Source organism: Python bivittatus, unplaced genomic scaffold (assembly GCF_059951505.1).
Source record: "Python bivittatus isolate LINGU-HERP-01145 unplaced genomic scaffold, Pbiv_v1 ctg000610_np1212, whole genome shotgun sequence".
Classification (NCBI taxonomy): Eukaryota; Metazoa; Chordata; class Lepidosauria; order Squamata; family Pythonidae; genus Python; species Python bivittatus.
The window spans coordinates 31,054,924-31,069,189 of NW_028277088.1; the positions used below are offsets into that span (position 1 = coordinate 31,054,924).

General features: G+C 39.3%; 2 protein-coding genes across 2 annotated transcripts; both read left to right on the forward strand.

Annotated features, from left to right (window-relative positions):
- Positions 1-3,711: 3,711 nt before the first annotated feature.
- On the forward strand, positions 3,712-8,548 carry CCDC126 (coiled-coil domain containing 126). Its single transcript, XM_007425713.4, has 4 exons — positions 3,712-4,103; positions 5,243-5,440; positions 7,301-7,679; positions 8,373-8,548. Exons 3-4 carry the CDS (start codon positions 7,442-7,444, stop codon positions 8,546-8,548), a joined length of 414 nt encoding a protein of 137 aa, XP_007425775.1. The 5' UTR covers positions 3,712-4,103; positions 5,243-5,440; positions 7,301-7,441.
- A 550-nt stretch (positions 8,549-9,098) lies between these two features.
- On the forward strand, positions 9,099-11,226 carry LOC103048146 (Fanconi anemia group F protein-like). The gene has a single exon (XM_007425714.4). It carries the CDS (start codon positions 9,099-9,101, stop codon positions 10,137-10,139), a length of 1,041 nt encoding a protein of 346 aa, XP_007425776.1. The 3' UTR covers positions 10,140-11,226.
- The last annotated feature ends 3,040 nt before the right edge of the window (positions 11,227-14,266 follow it).

Genomic DNA, 14,266 nt, shown 5'->3' on the forward strand with positions numbered 1-14,266 from the left:
ACAACAATTTTCATGTCATAAACTGTAGCTTGCAAGCCACAATGTCTTGGTTCATATATTCCTGTAAGTAAAAGCAAACAAGCCATATTATGGCTTAGTGAATGCAATTGTTTCATTTTCATTATACTGCAATGTTACTTTATGCCACAAGCCAAAGCTTGTGCATCTCAGTTACTCTGAGAATTGGATAGCTGGGCGTTGTTAACCGATCAACTATTGCTCACATTAGAGAACAGAACTGTCATTCATCAAAAGGTTCAGCATTATTTCTCATGGTTTGAATATGGATCAAGACTTCTTAGCACATGATTATTAATCATTCAACAAGAAATAGAACATATCAAATATTATAACCTTCCATTTGATCATTTTCAATGTTATATTTACCCCTCATATATTCTCTTCTTCCAAGCTACAAATCCAACATGCAGTAAACCTCTTTAGAGGATAAAGCTCATGAAATAAGGACATTTATGGTCTTTGGTGGACTATAAGATACTTTGTTATTTTCTAAATAGACCTAAGGCCACATGCCACTGCTTTACAATCCCTAATTTTTCATCTCTGTGTCTCCTATCCACCCAGTCAATTCTTGCCACCACATTTTTTCCTCCATTTCCTACCACTGTATGTACTTAAACTGTGATGTGCAAGGACCAGTCCACACAAAATTAGGATTTCATAACATTGAGTATTCTTAAAGGAACTGTAAATCTCTCTCCCTTTCTTTTCTTGCATAAGACTAAAACAGCTACCACTTTGGAATTTCTTTCTGACTTAGCTGTGCCAGTATTCTTTTTTCCATTGAAGTTTTGGGGCCTTTCTCCTGGTGCACCTAGTCATAACTTGGAGATATCCCCAACCAATGTTGTTGCCTTCATCTTGTCCCCTATCTTTACCTAAGGCAGCATAAAATAATTTCTATCTGTTCTAGTTCCCCCATAAAGGGAAGGTTGGAGACTAGGCAATAGTTATGCAACCCAACTGGATCTAAGGATGGCCTCCAAGAATGGGTGCTCCACATTTCTTTCAAGGTAGCATGGATCACCCCCTCTCTCAGTCTTCCTGTTCCAGCCAGTCACATGCCTACTGGCTTCCTGCAGGAGCCATTTGGGCCAATGGTTGAGGCCACGTAGGCAATGTTCATACTTCCAAGAATCCTATCCACTTTTTCAGAATTCATAAGATGAAATAATCTCGGATAGCATTGGAACTTCTGTCATCTCTTCAGACTGTTCTCAATGCTCATGGAAGGTCCTGATTTGACTAAATTTTAATGATTTTATTCTGTATGCCACTGTACATTAATGAATGTAATACAAAATCCATTTTAATATAAGGAAATGTCACACACTATGTTACAGACATGGGGACATCTATAAGGGGGTGAAAGGGGACAAGTGATGAAATTGTAATGCAAATGCCCATACTGGCATCTGAGGTTAGGGCATAGGTACATATGAGCAGCATTTGCATGATATCATTGTACCACAGGTAATTTTTGCATCATCATAATTAGATATAGAAGCTGCAGGTTACAGAAAGTATTTAAAAGGACTTACACGAGTCATAAGTATAGTTCAATTGCTGAAGAACAGAAAGGTCACATGGACCCTGCAGAGATTTTAGTTCTTATTTCATTATATGGTTGAATACTGCATATTGATCAGGATTTTCCTCTGAATTCTGTAAAAGGCACCACTAACGAGGCTAAGATGTAGTTCAAGTGTCAGTCAGATGAGGTCTGTGACACTGCTGTGGCAGAATTGGGGCTGTGCAAAACTTTTAAAACAAGTTCTTCATAATATCTGGGGATGCACTTATTTTTGAATTGCTACATCTGCTGTTGTTGGCACATTCACGCAGAGACAGCTAGCAATAGCTTCTGAAATAGCCATGCTGCACAAGCCTATGTAACTGTTTTACAATTTTGAAAGGGGGGGGGGTTGAGATGCTCTTTAGTTCATGTGAACTCTTAAGTGGACTTAAGGGTTAACAAAGCAGTTGTTCTAAGAAACAATGAACAGCTGAACTCATCCGCTGAGAACAGATTTGGAAGGAAATGAATAGCATCAATAGTAAGCTAGATGTCTTTTCATTGGTGTTGCTATGTAATTAATTTCCACAACAAGAGAAGACAAGACTGCTAGTAGATCCATAAGGGAGCTTTGAAGATGCAGATAACCATATTGTAAAGAACTGAAATCAATGATTATGTTTACACAAGATGCTAAATCAGGGTTTCCATAAATAGGTTTTATTAAGTAAATGACAATTTGCTGGGTAAATACAATATTTATTTTCATTTGATTTATATGACCACCCAACCACCAAGTGACTCTGGACAGCTTACAATTGGATAGAAGTATAAAAACAAAGGAGAACAAAATGCAACAAACATACTTAAAAACAGAATAATAGGATAACAGCATAACCAAGTCCAAGCATTTTATAATCCATTAAAAAACCTTGCACTCTTGTCCCAGGAATTGGTACAAGACTTTGACTGCATTGCATAGTATTATTTTTTTTTTCAAATGCCTGCAAATATTTCTTGGCCTAGAAGAAAGGTAACAAATAGTTTGTATTTTAAATAATACCATAATGTAAATTCATTTCAAAAGAAAGATCAGTTAGGTTTTTGTGGATAGCAGTTGGGTTGTTCTGAGTGTATGAACAAGGGTGAGGAATCAATGGTTCTTAAGATATTGCTAAACTACAGGTGTGAGGATTGGCAAATTGCATAGCTGCTGGGAACTCCAGACTCCTCTTACCAAGATTATGCAGCCAGAACACTGGTGTATAAGGATGACTTGGAACGTGCATCAGAGAAAATCAGACTGAATTGGCTTGCTGCTCATAGCCTTGATCTTAGTTCGGATTCCTCATACTCCCCTCATAACTTCTAGGAATGCTGGCAAAAGAGGTATTAGTTAAAAGATTAAAACTTATCTCAGAAGAGAGTATCTTTACCTGCCTCACTACTAATGTTGACGTTCCAGGAAAACCCAGGAGCAAATATTTTATGAATGTAATTTATTTATGGTCCAAGCTCAGTTAAGTTCACTTCAGGCTAGTTAACCAGTTTTGCAATCCAATTCTCTAAGTTTGCACAGTCCACTGAACCATAAACTAACACACACAAGCTGGGTTTGCACAACATGGTAGACTAAAATGTGGATGGTTAGTTTGTGGTTCAGTGTCTCATGTGAACAAGAACTACAGTGAGGTGAGATAAAATCTAATGAACTCTGCATTCAGTCACGTTACACACATTTTATACGGATACCACCGAAGCATGGAAAGGGAAGAGGTCATTTACTATCAAGTCCAACTCCCCTCTTCATACAGGAATCCAAATGTAAGCATCCCAGACACGTGGCTGTAGAGTCTCCACTTGAACGCATTAGATTAAGTGCAGTTCGTCTTTCTGGGTAACTTGTTCCACCTTTGACGTGCTTTTTTTTTTTAAAGTTCATAATATATGGTATAAAAAACGTTGAAAGTACAGCAAGTTGCTAAAATTTCAACAAAAAATAAAAACTAAGTTAGAATTCAGTGTAAATTCAGTTAGTGTTCTGCAAAAAATAATAATAAAACAACGTGCTTTCGAAATTAGAACCAGAACGAAAGCCGAAACGAACATTTTGAATGTGTTGCCTTCATTGCTCCACCCCGCATATGGTAATTTTACCCTCTTTCCACCGGCAGCCGGAAGTGCGGCCTGGATGCGATTCAATTGCTCTGTTTTCCCTCTCTGTGCTGCGCAGTCAGGAGGTACTGCCTAAAATGAGCGGAACTAGGCTGGGGGTTAGGGGACGCTTGCTCTGCGTTGGCACCACAGGCAGGATGTGCGAGGTTCGGTGGTAACTTGGAGGCTCACACTTGGGCTTGGAGAACACGATCGGGAAGAGGGGGAGAAAGAGATCGAGTGCCGGAAGGGCGGACAAGGTTTGTCCTTTGGGGATTGCCCACGACCAGCTTTTTCTTCGCCGTAAAACCCATGGAGAAAGAGAAATCTGGGAGGCGACGAATGGATTTGTGTGAGTCGCTTGGTGAAAAACATCTGTGTTTCTGAGGCACGATTCGGGGCGTGTACCGAGGTATGTTCGCACGAAGTACTGACACAGAAACGAGCAAGCCACGTTCTAACCTAGTGTGTTGCGCGAGCCCAGCTCGTGTGGCTAGTTTACGGATCAACATGCGATCCAATAAAATGGGGTTAAGTAGATCATGATAAGCACGTTGCGTGCACACACACAACCACAGTCTTTGTTTTCTTAAGTACCATAGCGATTTTGCACGTTCTGGCTATGCCTCTCGATTGAAGCGTTCCTGAAATAAGGTATTATCTTAATCTTTTATTTCCTTGCTCCTTAAATCATCTTGTGCCATCAATCAAGCTTCCCCCCAGTTTAGCTGTATTGCAAAATTTGAAATAAATATAGGTTATGAAGGGTTTTTTTTTTTTTTGAAAGACTGCTTTCTCCTGCTAGATTTAATCTTACAGGGTAATATTTTTTAAAACATTCTGTGTAAGAAATTGAATGTAACTTGATTGGAAATATGTGATGGCAGAAGTTAACTTTGTGATTTCTATGATCTCAACAGGACATGTGAATTTAAATGCACACTAACCTGGTGGCAAATTTTAAATCTTTCAATTTAATGGGACTTACTTCTGCATAAAATAATTTTCTATTTGATTATAAATAGGAAAATTGGTATCTTTCTGTTGATGCTATTATGCCCATTAGAAAGGTCTTTTCTATTTAATTTGATAACATACAAATATCACTAGGCCAGTAATAAGTAACTTGATAATATATAAATGCTATTATAAGGCAGTAATAAATTTATTGGCTTTTTTGAGAGAATCTCATAAAGGAAATTTAAGAGTCAAAGATTGCCTGCTGAAGAGCTTTGTGTAATTCTGGACTTTACATATAGTCCTCATTTTTTCTTGCTTGTATTTTACTGAAGAAAGCACAGAAGAATTATGAAAGAATTGCTCCTTATAAGTAGCTATACGGTGGAGTTTGGGCAGTTTGGAACACATGATTTCTGAAGTTTTGGCATCTCTAATATTGTTTTCAAAATGCTTTTTTTTTTTTTTGGTTATATAGAGAATCACAGGATCTATGTTTGAAGTATCAATGTGTTGTTTAAAGTTTCTTCTCATGCCTACATTTATAACAGTAATAACCTGAATGAACTTTATTTTTTTATTCTTTTTTCTCAGATGTTTCTCCTGCTCCTAAATGGTTATAATTTGAATAGCAAACTGTGCTGCTCTTTATTCTGAAAAATAAGAAATGTGTTAGGTTGACAAGCTAGATTACTCAAAATGATATTGAGCTGAGCATGGATGCAAATGTTGACTTGGAATATATTGGTCATATGAGGACTGCTCTAAGTAAAGTAGCAGAATTGTAAAATGGTAAGTTTTCCTAATTTCTTTATTACCTTGAAAAGTACTTACTTTGTATGTTCACAATATGCAAGCTTTATTTAAATTAATAGATTAATCCACAGTGGAAAAGTGACAGATAAAACCCTGGCTGTACTTCTTAGATATGTTCATTCAAAAGTCCTGATAGGGCTTATTCTCTAGAGTCTGGATGTAGACTAGACTTCAGCTTTTGTTTCCTCTCACTGTTAACCAGCTCCCCTGGGGCTTTAGGGTCTGAAATGCAAAGCCTTTGGGAAAGTCACAGATTTCTCATTTCTGGCTTCCACCTGGTTTGTTTACAGTTAGTCCTTGCTTAATGACCCTAATTGGGACTGGAAGTTCCATCACTAAGCGAAGCAGTTGTTAGGTGAAATATCATGTGACTGCACTGCTTAGTGACGGCAGTTCCAGTAGTCCTGGTTGTGGTTGTTAGGTGAGGACCGTGCTGTCATTAGGCAAGGACCTCATGCTTCTGCTCTGCCATGTTCACTGCCACTTCAACTCCCCTCATTTCTGGCTGCCCTGTACTCTGCTGTCTACCCCTGCCACCCCTTACCAGCTCCAGCTGACCTTCACCATCGTCTTTTCCTGCTGCTGACGAGGTGTGCCTAGCTGAGGCAGCTGCTGGCTGTTTGCGAGGCCTTGCAAAGGGCCAGCAGCTGCCTTGGCCAGGCACACTTCGTCAGCAGTGAGAGGAAAAAGATGGCAAATGTCAGCTGGGGGCGGACGGGGTAGGTGGCGATGGCAGAGTTCAGGGTGGCCAAAAGGGCAAAGATGGGGGGGGATATAGGCAGGTGGGGGGAGTCAAAGTGCACTCTGGGGTCATAAATGCGGGAGGACTGCTAAGCACCCAAATTTTGATCGTGACTGCAGGGGTGTCAGGCCTAGCCCAAGGAACTCCAAGAGACCATGTAAATTCAGTCCAGCAATGTTTATTAGCTACAACCTCTAGCAAGAATCTTCCCAGACTGAAACCCCAGTTCCCAAGTAATGCCAGCCACAACATTGTGAATTCCTCAAGGAGGTGCCAGTCTCATCGTCTTTCCCTCGCACCTCAGGAGATGAAAGAAAACGTTTTTCTCCCTGAGTCTGGCCTTCATAATTCCATTCCATCACAAGGGGCACTGCAACCTGTACCTTTGTGAACCAGTCGTAACTACCATTCATTCAGCACCGTTGTAACTTTGAACACTCGCTGAATGAATGGTCATTAAGCGAGGACTACCTGTATAGCCTTTTTATCCTTCTGTTCAGACAGTGGAAAAAAAGGCAATCCTTGACAGCAAGCTTTCAATTTAAAAGACATGACAGAGAATGAAAAAGGGTTAATAAACAAGCTTAGACATAATTTCTTTAGATTTCATACTGTACCTTAACTAATTATCAGCCGGGTATGGTTTAGAGAGAGAGAGAGAGAGAGAGAAATGGTTTATCTGCAGGGTGGATGAAATGTCCTTGCTTTCCACCTTAATCGCTGATGCTTTTTCTGAAATGGTTAGTATTTAATAACTATTTTTATAACAATCTTTTAAGATAATGTGGTATTGTTGTCATAGTACAGATGTAAAGTTGAAGTAAGGAGATTAAGCCTTACATGAAGGCACCAAATAGTTCATAGGTGAATGGCAATTTGTACCACAGATTTCCAGTTTGTGCTGTATTGCTGTCCTATAGAATTATAGTTTGGAAAGTCACCAGATACTTGTTCTTAAGTTGCATGCATCCTCAGCATTCATTTCAGAGAGTTTCTGTAATAATTCTCTAAATTATATAACACATTCCAAATCAATATGGTAGTTAATAAAAAATGAACAATTTTGACACAACTTTTTTGATAAAAAATTTCAGGAAACAAATGGAAAAATTAGACAAAATGGTCTGCCACGAAGGATAAACATGCTGTGAAGATGTTTTGCAAAACAGCTTACCATGAAGATACTGTGACTTCAGACTTACTACCTTCTGCTGACATATTTAGCCTGCTCAGAAATGTTTTTTGCATTTTCTAGAAAAAATGTGTCCCAGAAATTGAGTTTATTGTTGCTAGTTTTTGGTTTTATCTGGGGCATAATGTTACTGCGCTACACCTTTCAGCATCCAAGGCAACAGAGCAGTGCTGAATTGCGTGAACAAATACTTGACTTAAGTAAAAGATATGTTAGAGCCCTGGCAGAAGAAAACAAGAATGTAATAAATGGTGATAATGGAGTTGCAATGGCAGGATATGGTAAGCCTAAATAAACTATCTCTGTAAAATAATCCTCAGCTTAGTTTTACAAAATATATAAAGCAACATTATTGTAAAATTAGCATAAGGAGTTTTATATTTATAAAGTAGAACTAATGTTTGTTACATTTTCTGTGTTCTACTGAAGTATATAATAGTTTTCATTTCTAAAAAAAATTAGACTGCTTTTAATATTAAAGAGCTGATATACTGACATTGGATATGATATGTCTAAAAACATTTGCCTTGAATATTATAAGTTTATTGTCTAAATAATACCAGAAATGTAAAAATTTCTGGAAATTTTTAAACAATGGAGGATTTGGGGGAAATTGAAATATGTGCATTTTTTCCACTGTTTACATATATAGAATGGTTTTCAGTATATTATGTATAACTGGAGTGTTTATAGAGCATATTAGGTAAGTCAATTGTTTATATAGGCAACTCTACATTTATAGGGTTTATTTAGTGTTCTTAATTTGTTACAAATGAAGGTACAGTGTTGAGCTCTAAGGAATGTAGTGTTTGTTTGCTTTTCAGGCTAAATAATCAAAAAGTTAGAACTGAAAAATAGAGTAGTGTATTTAAAAAGTTTGCATATTCTGGATTTTTTCCACAATGAGAAAACTATTTTGTCACATGAAATTTTATCTGAGCAGTGTCACTTTTTGAGTCTTTTTTTTTCTCTAGCTGATCTGAAAAGAACAATTGCAGTTCTTCTAGATGACATCTTGCAACGCTTGGTCAAACTGGAAAACAAGGTTGATTACATGGTTGTAAATGGTTCAACAACAAACACTACAAATGGGAACTTGCTGCCATCTACTACAAGCAAACGAGTAAATGCACCAAACAAGCAAAGATAATAGTCAAAGTCACTTTGTGTAGCTGGAGCTACTTTGCATCTAATTCTTCTTCAGAAGAGAAGCACAGTTGGCTAAAGGCAGTCTGCATCCTGTTGCAACAGTAAAGCGAACACATACAGACCCAGCTTCTTTATCTAAAACCTTTGTGTTAAGATAGCTCTTTAATAAAGCAACATTGCACTGTATCTTTTAAAAAGTTACACTGGTAGTAAAGCTACTGTAGAAAGGTAAGTAGGTAACGTACATAAACGTATAGATACACACACACACATACACACAATCAGAGATCAAACTACCCAAAAAAAACCCTCAAAAACAAAAGAAAAGGAGGACTAACACAATAGGAAGAAAAAGAGGAACCAAGGAATTGATAAATCGCAAACCATACAGACAGCAACACGTCAACCAGCAATTTCCGGTATGAAACCCAGATCTTTCTTAGAGCAATCACAAACCAAACAATACTTCTAGAGAGTGACAACTTAGCAAAAACTAAATATTTTCTTCAGAGGTTGCCATTTGGTAGAAACAAGGAATTTTGCTCTGTCTCATGGAGATGCTGCTCTTGAAAACTGAGCAGCTGCCTAGCCTTTTGGCAGCCTCCCGCTCACAACTGGTACAAAGTTGGGATCCCCCAACTTTAATGCAAGCTCTAAATTGGGGCCGCTTCTTCCAGCAACTCCACAGCCATCTTCAGGCTCAGCCAAGCCTCCGGGAAGCTTTGAAGCGACAGCTGAAAAAAAAAGGTCTAGTCAGGTTAAGTCAGTTGAGGCGCTGCCCAGAGCTGCTGGGGTTGGCACTGCTGGAGAATCGGGCATTGCCCTCTACCACCCGCCACAGCCTTTTCTGTAGCTTCTTGATCCCAGCAACTGGTGGGGAGGAGCCCTTCATCAGTCTACTAGCAAGACGTAGAGCTGCCTCCCAACTTCTCCTTGGTCACTTGGAACCTCCTGTAAAAGAAACAGCTGGTGTTAAGCAATGGGAAGGCCTGCCAGTGAGAGTCCAGGCTCAGCTGCTGCTTTCGCAGCTACGAGATGATGGAGGAGGTGATGGGGACCAAGGCCGATCTTCCTCAGCCTTGTTGGACTGTTTGCCCTGCGGTCCTGTCCTCTATAGAACAGTGGCTGCAGCACTGGTGGAGCCTGGTTGGGAAGTGGAGGCCAGGGTGTTGCTCCTCCCTTGGTTGCTCCTCGGAGACCCAGCTCGTCTGTCATCATTCTGCCGCTTTCTGTCTCCCCAGTGTTTGGCTTCACTTTGTGCCCATTATCCTGAATTACTTGCTTCTTATTTGAGTTTCCTCTCAGCCTGGGGAAGCTGCCTCAGTTATGATCCTCTGCATGGGGAATGGCAAACTAGTGGTCTAAAAGAAGATGAAGTACCTTGGCAGGAGATGCAGGACCGTATCCGTTGCCTTTATCAGGTGCCAGAGCCTCTGGGCAGCGCAGTCCAGACTCGCCTAAGACAGCTTAAAGCCCAGGATGGGGACTTCGAAGTCCGAGGTCTGAGCATTTGGACTGATCTTTTACTGGATATGGAGATGCCTGCTTTTGAAAGGAAACCTGGGAGATTTATTATCTCCTGTAAAGTTTAACTCACAGTCACTAAAAATGTTGAATGAAAAAAGCATAGGTATTATACAAAGCAAGTGTAAAATTCTATGATAGTTACAAAAAGATATAGATTTAATAGCTAAATAAATGTAAACTTGGGGAAACTAGCTTGATCTTATGATCTGGTTTACTAATCCATAGTGAAGAAAGAATGCCTTTAAAGTGAGTGCTGTTAAGTATATATAGGTTAAATATTTTAAAATTAGCTGGCTGATTTTTGTTCCAATTGAGATTTATTCCATCCTAAAATGGTGGTCCAAAGAGTGTCTTTTATTTGCACTGTGAAGTAGCTTGAGAAAGAATGTTTTAAGAATAGTTACATTTGTGAAAACCTAAAGTAGCAATGTGCCAAAGTGCAATCTTGCTACAGAACTAGAGCAGTTAGTTGATTAAAAAATAAATTGTAATGTATATAGCTGTTCCAGAAACATTTAATACATGTATTTAGTAACTGAAGATACAGCCTAAGTGATAGAATCACACTAATTGGATATTGAGCACTATTAGCTTTTTATTCATTGCTTTCCTATTTAATATATTTTACAACCTATAATACATGGGGCACACTGTCTCTTAAGTTATTCCTGAAACAAAATGAGGAAGGGGTTGAACTTTGATGATGGGAAGCAAGGCATTTTGATGTTTACTGAAAATCTGTGCTAAAGGGGTGCAGTCTGTTCTTGTGAAACAGCAATGACTGTGGTTTTATAACCAGATTCTTTTCAAATGAACTTGAAAGTAAATGGGAACAGAGATCAGCATTGCCTTATATCCATGTTAGCCTTACAGCAGAGAGTTGTGGTGAAGGTGCACTATATAACAGTGTACATTCTGCATCATAAATTATATAATGAAGTGCCAGTTTGGATTTTGCACCTATATGGAATGATTTCTAAAAGGGTGGTTCTATTTTTGCTTAAAATATGCTGTGTGGTTTTAAAAAACATTTATTTAGAAAAAGAGCAAGATTTGTGGTTCTAGATATACAGTCTCAAATGATGTTCCCTTCAGATGACTTTAGTATCTATAGGAAAGGTTAAAAAATAAAGTGATGTATATATGGTACAAGCAATGAGTCCCTAGTTGATCCTTTCACTTGCTTTTTCAAATGTTTTAATTAGATTTTTTAAAATTGTAATCCTGTAAAATAACTTAGGTCGAGTTATTTTAACTAGTATAGCTTCAGTGTTTTATCTGGTAAAGAAAACCAGAGACAAAATTTGGTGTAGTGGTTAAGGCATCAGGCTAGAAACTGGGAGACTGTGAGTCCTAGTCTGGCTTGAGGCACAAAGCCAGCTGGGTGACCTTGGGCTAGTCATTCTCTCCCAGCCCTGGGAAGGAGGCAATGGCAAACCGCTTCCAAAATCTTGCCAAGAAAACTGCAGGGACTACCCAGGCAGTTGTCAGGAGTCACCACTGCCTCTAAGGAACAAAAAACCAACACTAGAATGATCCTATGCCTATTTAGTTCTAAGTGTACCTCAGTACAAATCTCTGCATTTATTGAGGAATAAACCTAGCTGAATTCAGTAGAATATACATGTATAGACTTAATATTGCGTTTATTACAGTTGTGCATGGTTCAAAAATGATTTGAAAGAAATCCTTCTGAACTCAGGCAAGGTAACACAGCATTTCTCTGTTACAAAGTAGTCCTCGCTTAATGACCCTAATTGGGACTGGAATTTCCATCGCTAAGCAAAGTGGTCATTAGGCAAAACATGTGATCACACCTCTTAGCGATGGCAGTTCCTGTGGTCCCAGTTGGGGTTGTTAAGCCAGGACCTCATGCTTCTCCTGCCCTGCCAGGCTTGCCTCTGCTTTAACTCCCCTCACCGGCCTATCTCCCCCTTATCTCTGCCCTTTTGTCTGCCCTGCTACCTACCCCTGCCACCCTCCGCCTCCCTTCACTGTTGTCTTCCTCCCGCTGCTAAGGTACACCTGTCCAAGGCAGCTGCTGGCCCTTCACGAGGCCCTGTAAGGCCTCCCAGAAGCCTCACGGAGGCCAAGCAGCTGCCTTGGCTGGTTATGACTTGTCAGTGGCTGAAGAAAGATTATGGCAAAGGTCAAAAGGGGGTGGTAGGAGTAGGTGGCAGAGTGCAGGGTAGTCAAAAGGACAGAGATGGGGGAGATAGCTGGGTGGGGGGAGTTGAAGTGCACACTACGGTTGTTAATGAGAGCAGACTGCTAATCAACCAAATTTTGATCATGTGACTGCAGGGGCACTACAACAACTGTAACTTTGAGGACCAGTCATAACTAACTTGTTCAGCATCGTTGTAACTTCAGATGGTTGCTGAACGAATAGTCATTAAGCAAGCGCTATCTGCATTGTTTATAGCAGCCACATCTTTTTCCACATGAGCCTGAAAAAAAAATGTGGATGCTTTGAAAGTCACATTGACAATGTGACTACTTTAATATATTGACTTGTCTTTTTTGTTAGGCTCATGGAAACCTGAATAAAGAGGTAGCTGCTTTAATGAATAGCAAAGGTGCTGTGCTCAGGCTTTTGTGAATTCCAAGGTGCTTCTTCCAAGTTACTTTTGAAGCATACATGGACTTCTTATTGTCTGAAATAGGGGATCGCTAAGTACCTATCTGAACAGTAATGTACCATTTGTATTGCTCCTGTATGTTCTTTTACAATCAGAAAAAAAAATCTGTTAAAGAAAAGACAGAATAGCTCCTTAATACAGTGTAATGCATTGGGAACTTTGTCCCTCTGGAAATGTCCATTGAATGAAACAGTTTTAATTGTAGATGGTATTATTGCCTAGAAACTCAGGCATCTGAGTTTGCATGAAGCCGATTTAAAAAACAAAACAAAACTTGATCCCTGAATTTGGGGGAGAGGCTAACTTTGCAAAATGGCTTTTTTGCCCTGCCTGATAGCATGAATCTCAAGTACTTCAGGCCAAGCAAAAAGTGTTTATTAAGGGGGGGGTCCAGTCTTTATATAGGGTACAGAAACAAATAATATGTTTTATTGTTCAGTATGTTCAGTATATGTGATGTGTCAGAAAGCAACAAATCAAACAATAGGAGACATTAATTAGATATGAAAATTAAACCATAGAAAACACTGATCCTAGATAACATTCCACAAGTGGCAAATTTATGGGTTACATCACCCCTTTTCCCAAGTGAATTTGTATCTTTCTAAATACTTACAAGTGTATTCAAGAACTTCTAGAATACGGTAACTATTTTTTAGTTGCTGGAAAGGCTAGTTCTTGCATATCAAAAGAAGAAATGGCTTTGGTTAAAAAGAAAACATGGTTTCCTGAACTTTAAAAGGAAGCAGGGATGCCATGCTAAAATGCTAATATCACCTTTATTAAAAAGCTAATAATGAAGCCTAAAATTCCAGGTAACAGTATTAGCTGCTGGATGATACTGGATTGGTGCAGCTTTATCAGAACATGCAGAGAAGTTCTTCAAAAAGTGATAATTATTCGGAATATTTGCATAAGTACTGGGAGACCAGTGTAATAGATAATAATTATTCCATATCAATACTCAATACATTGTCTCCTTATTTCCTGAGCGGCCAGAATGAATGCATGAAAAAACAACTGCAAGCACCCACCTGAGTGTGAGACTGGGAATGCTGCTAAATCATTGGGATCCAAAAATCTGAGGGTGGAGCAGGGTACTTACCTTGAGCAAGTTTTTTTCAGAGAGTTGAAGCCCCTGTAAGGGTTTGAATTGGACCTGCTGCTAATTTTCCATCAACAATGAGACTGTCTTCCAGTGACATTAACTGCACGTAGGTTTATTCCTTTGAGCCACACACACAATCTGACAGAACTGGTATGCTCTGAGTCCCATCAATTAAACAAGGCTACCTGGTGGGACCCAGAATTGGGTCTTCTTCGTCATGCCTGCCCTTTGGAACATCATTCCACCCAAGATTCATATAGTCCCCGCCCTGTCCAAACAAGCCCTTAAAATGTGGCTCTGTCCCCAGGCCCTGAGTTAGAATGGGTGGTAGACCTCTTGTGAGACGTTTTGGTCTTTTAACTGATATTTGTTAACTTTCTTTGGATGGCACCATCTGTGGTTTTTATGGTTGTACTCTGTAAGCCACCCAGAATCCTAACAG

Coding starts and splice junctions, on each gene's coding strand:
- CCDC126 (XM_007425713.4), top strand. CDS start 7,442: ATGTTTTTTGCATTTTCTAGAAAAAATGTGTCCCAGAAATTGAGTTTA. Junction 7,680..8,372: donor AGTTGCAATGGCAGGATATG/GTAAGCCTAAAT, acceptor TTTTTTCTCTAG/CTGATCTGAAAAGAACAATT.
- LOC103048146 (XM_007425714.4), top strand. CDS start 9,099: ATGGAGATGCTGCTCTTGAAAACTGAGCAGCTGCCTAGCCTTTTGGCA.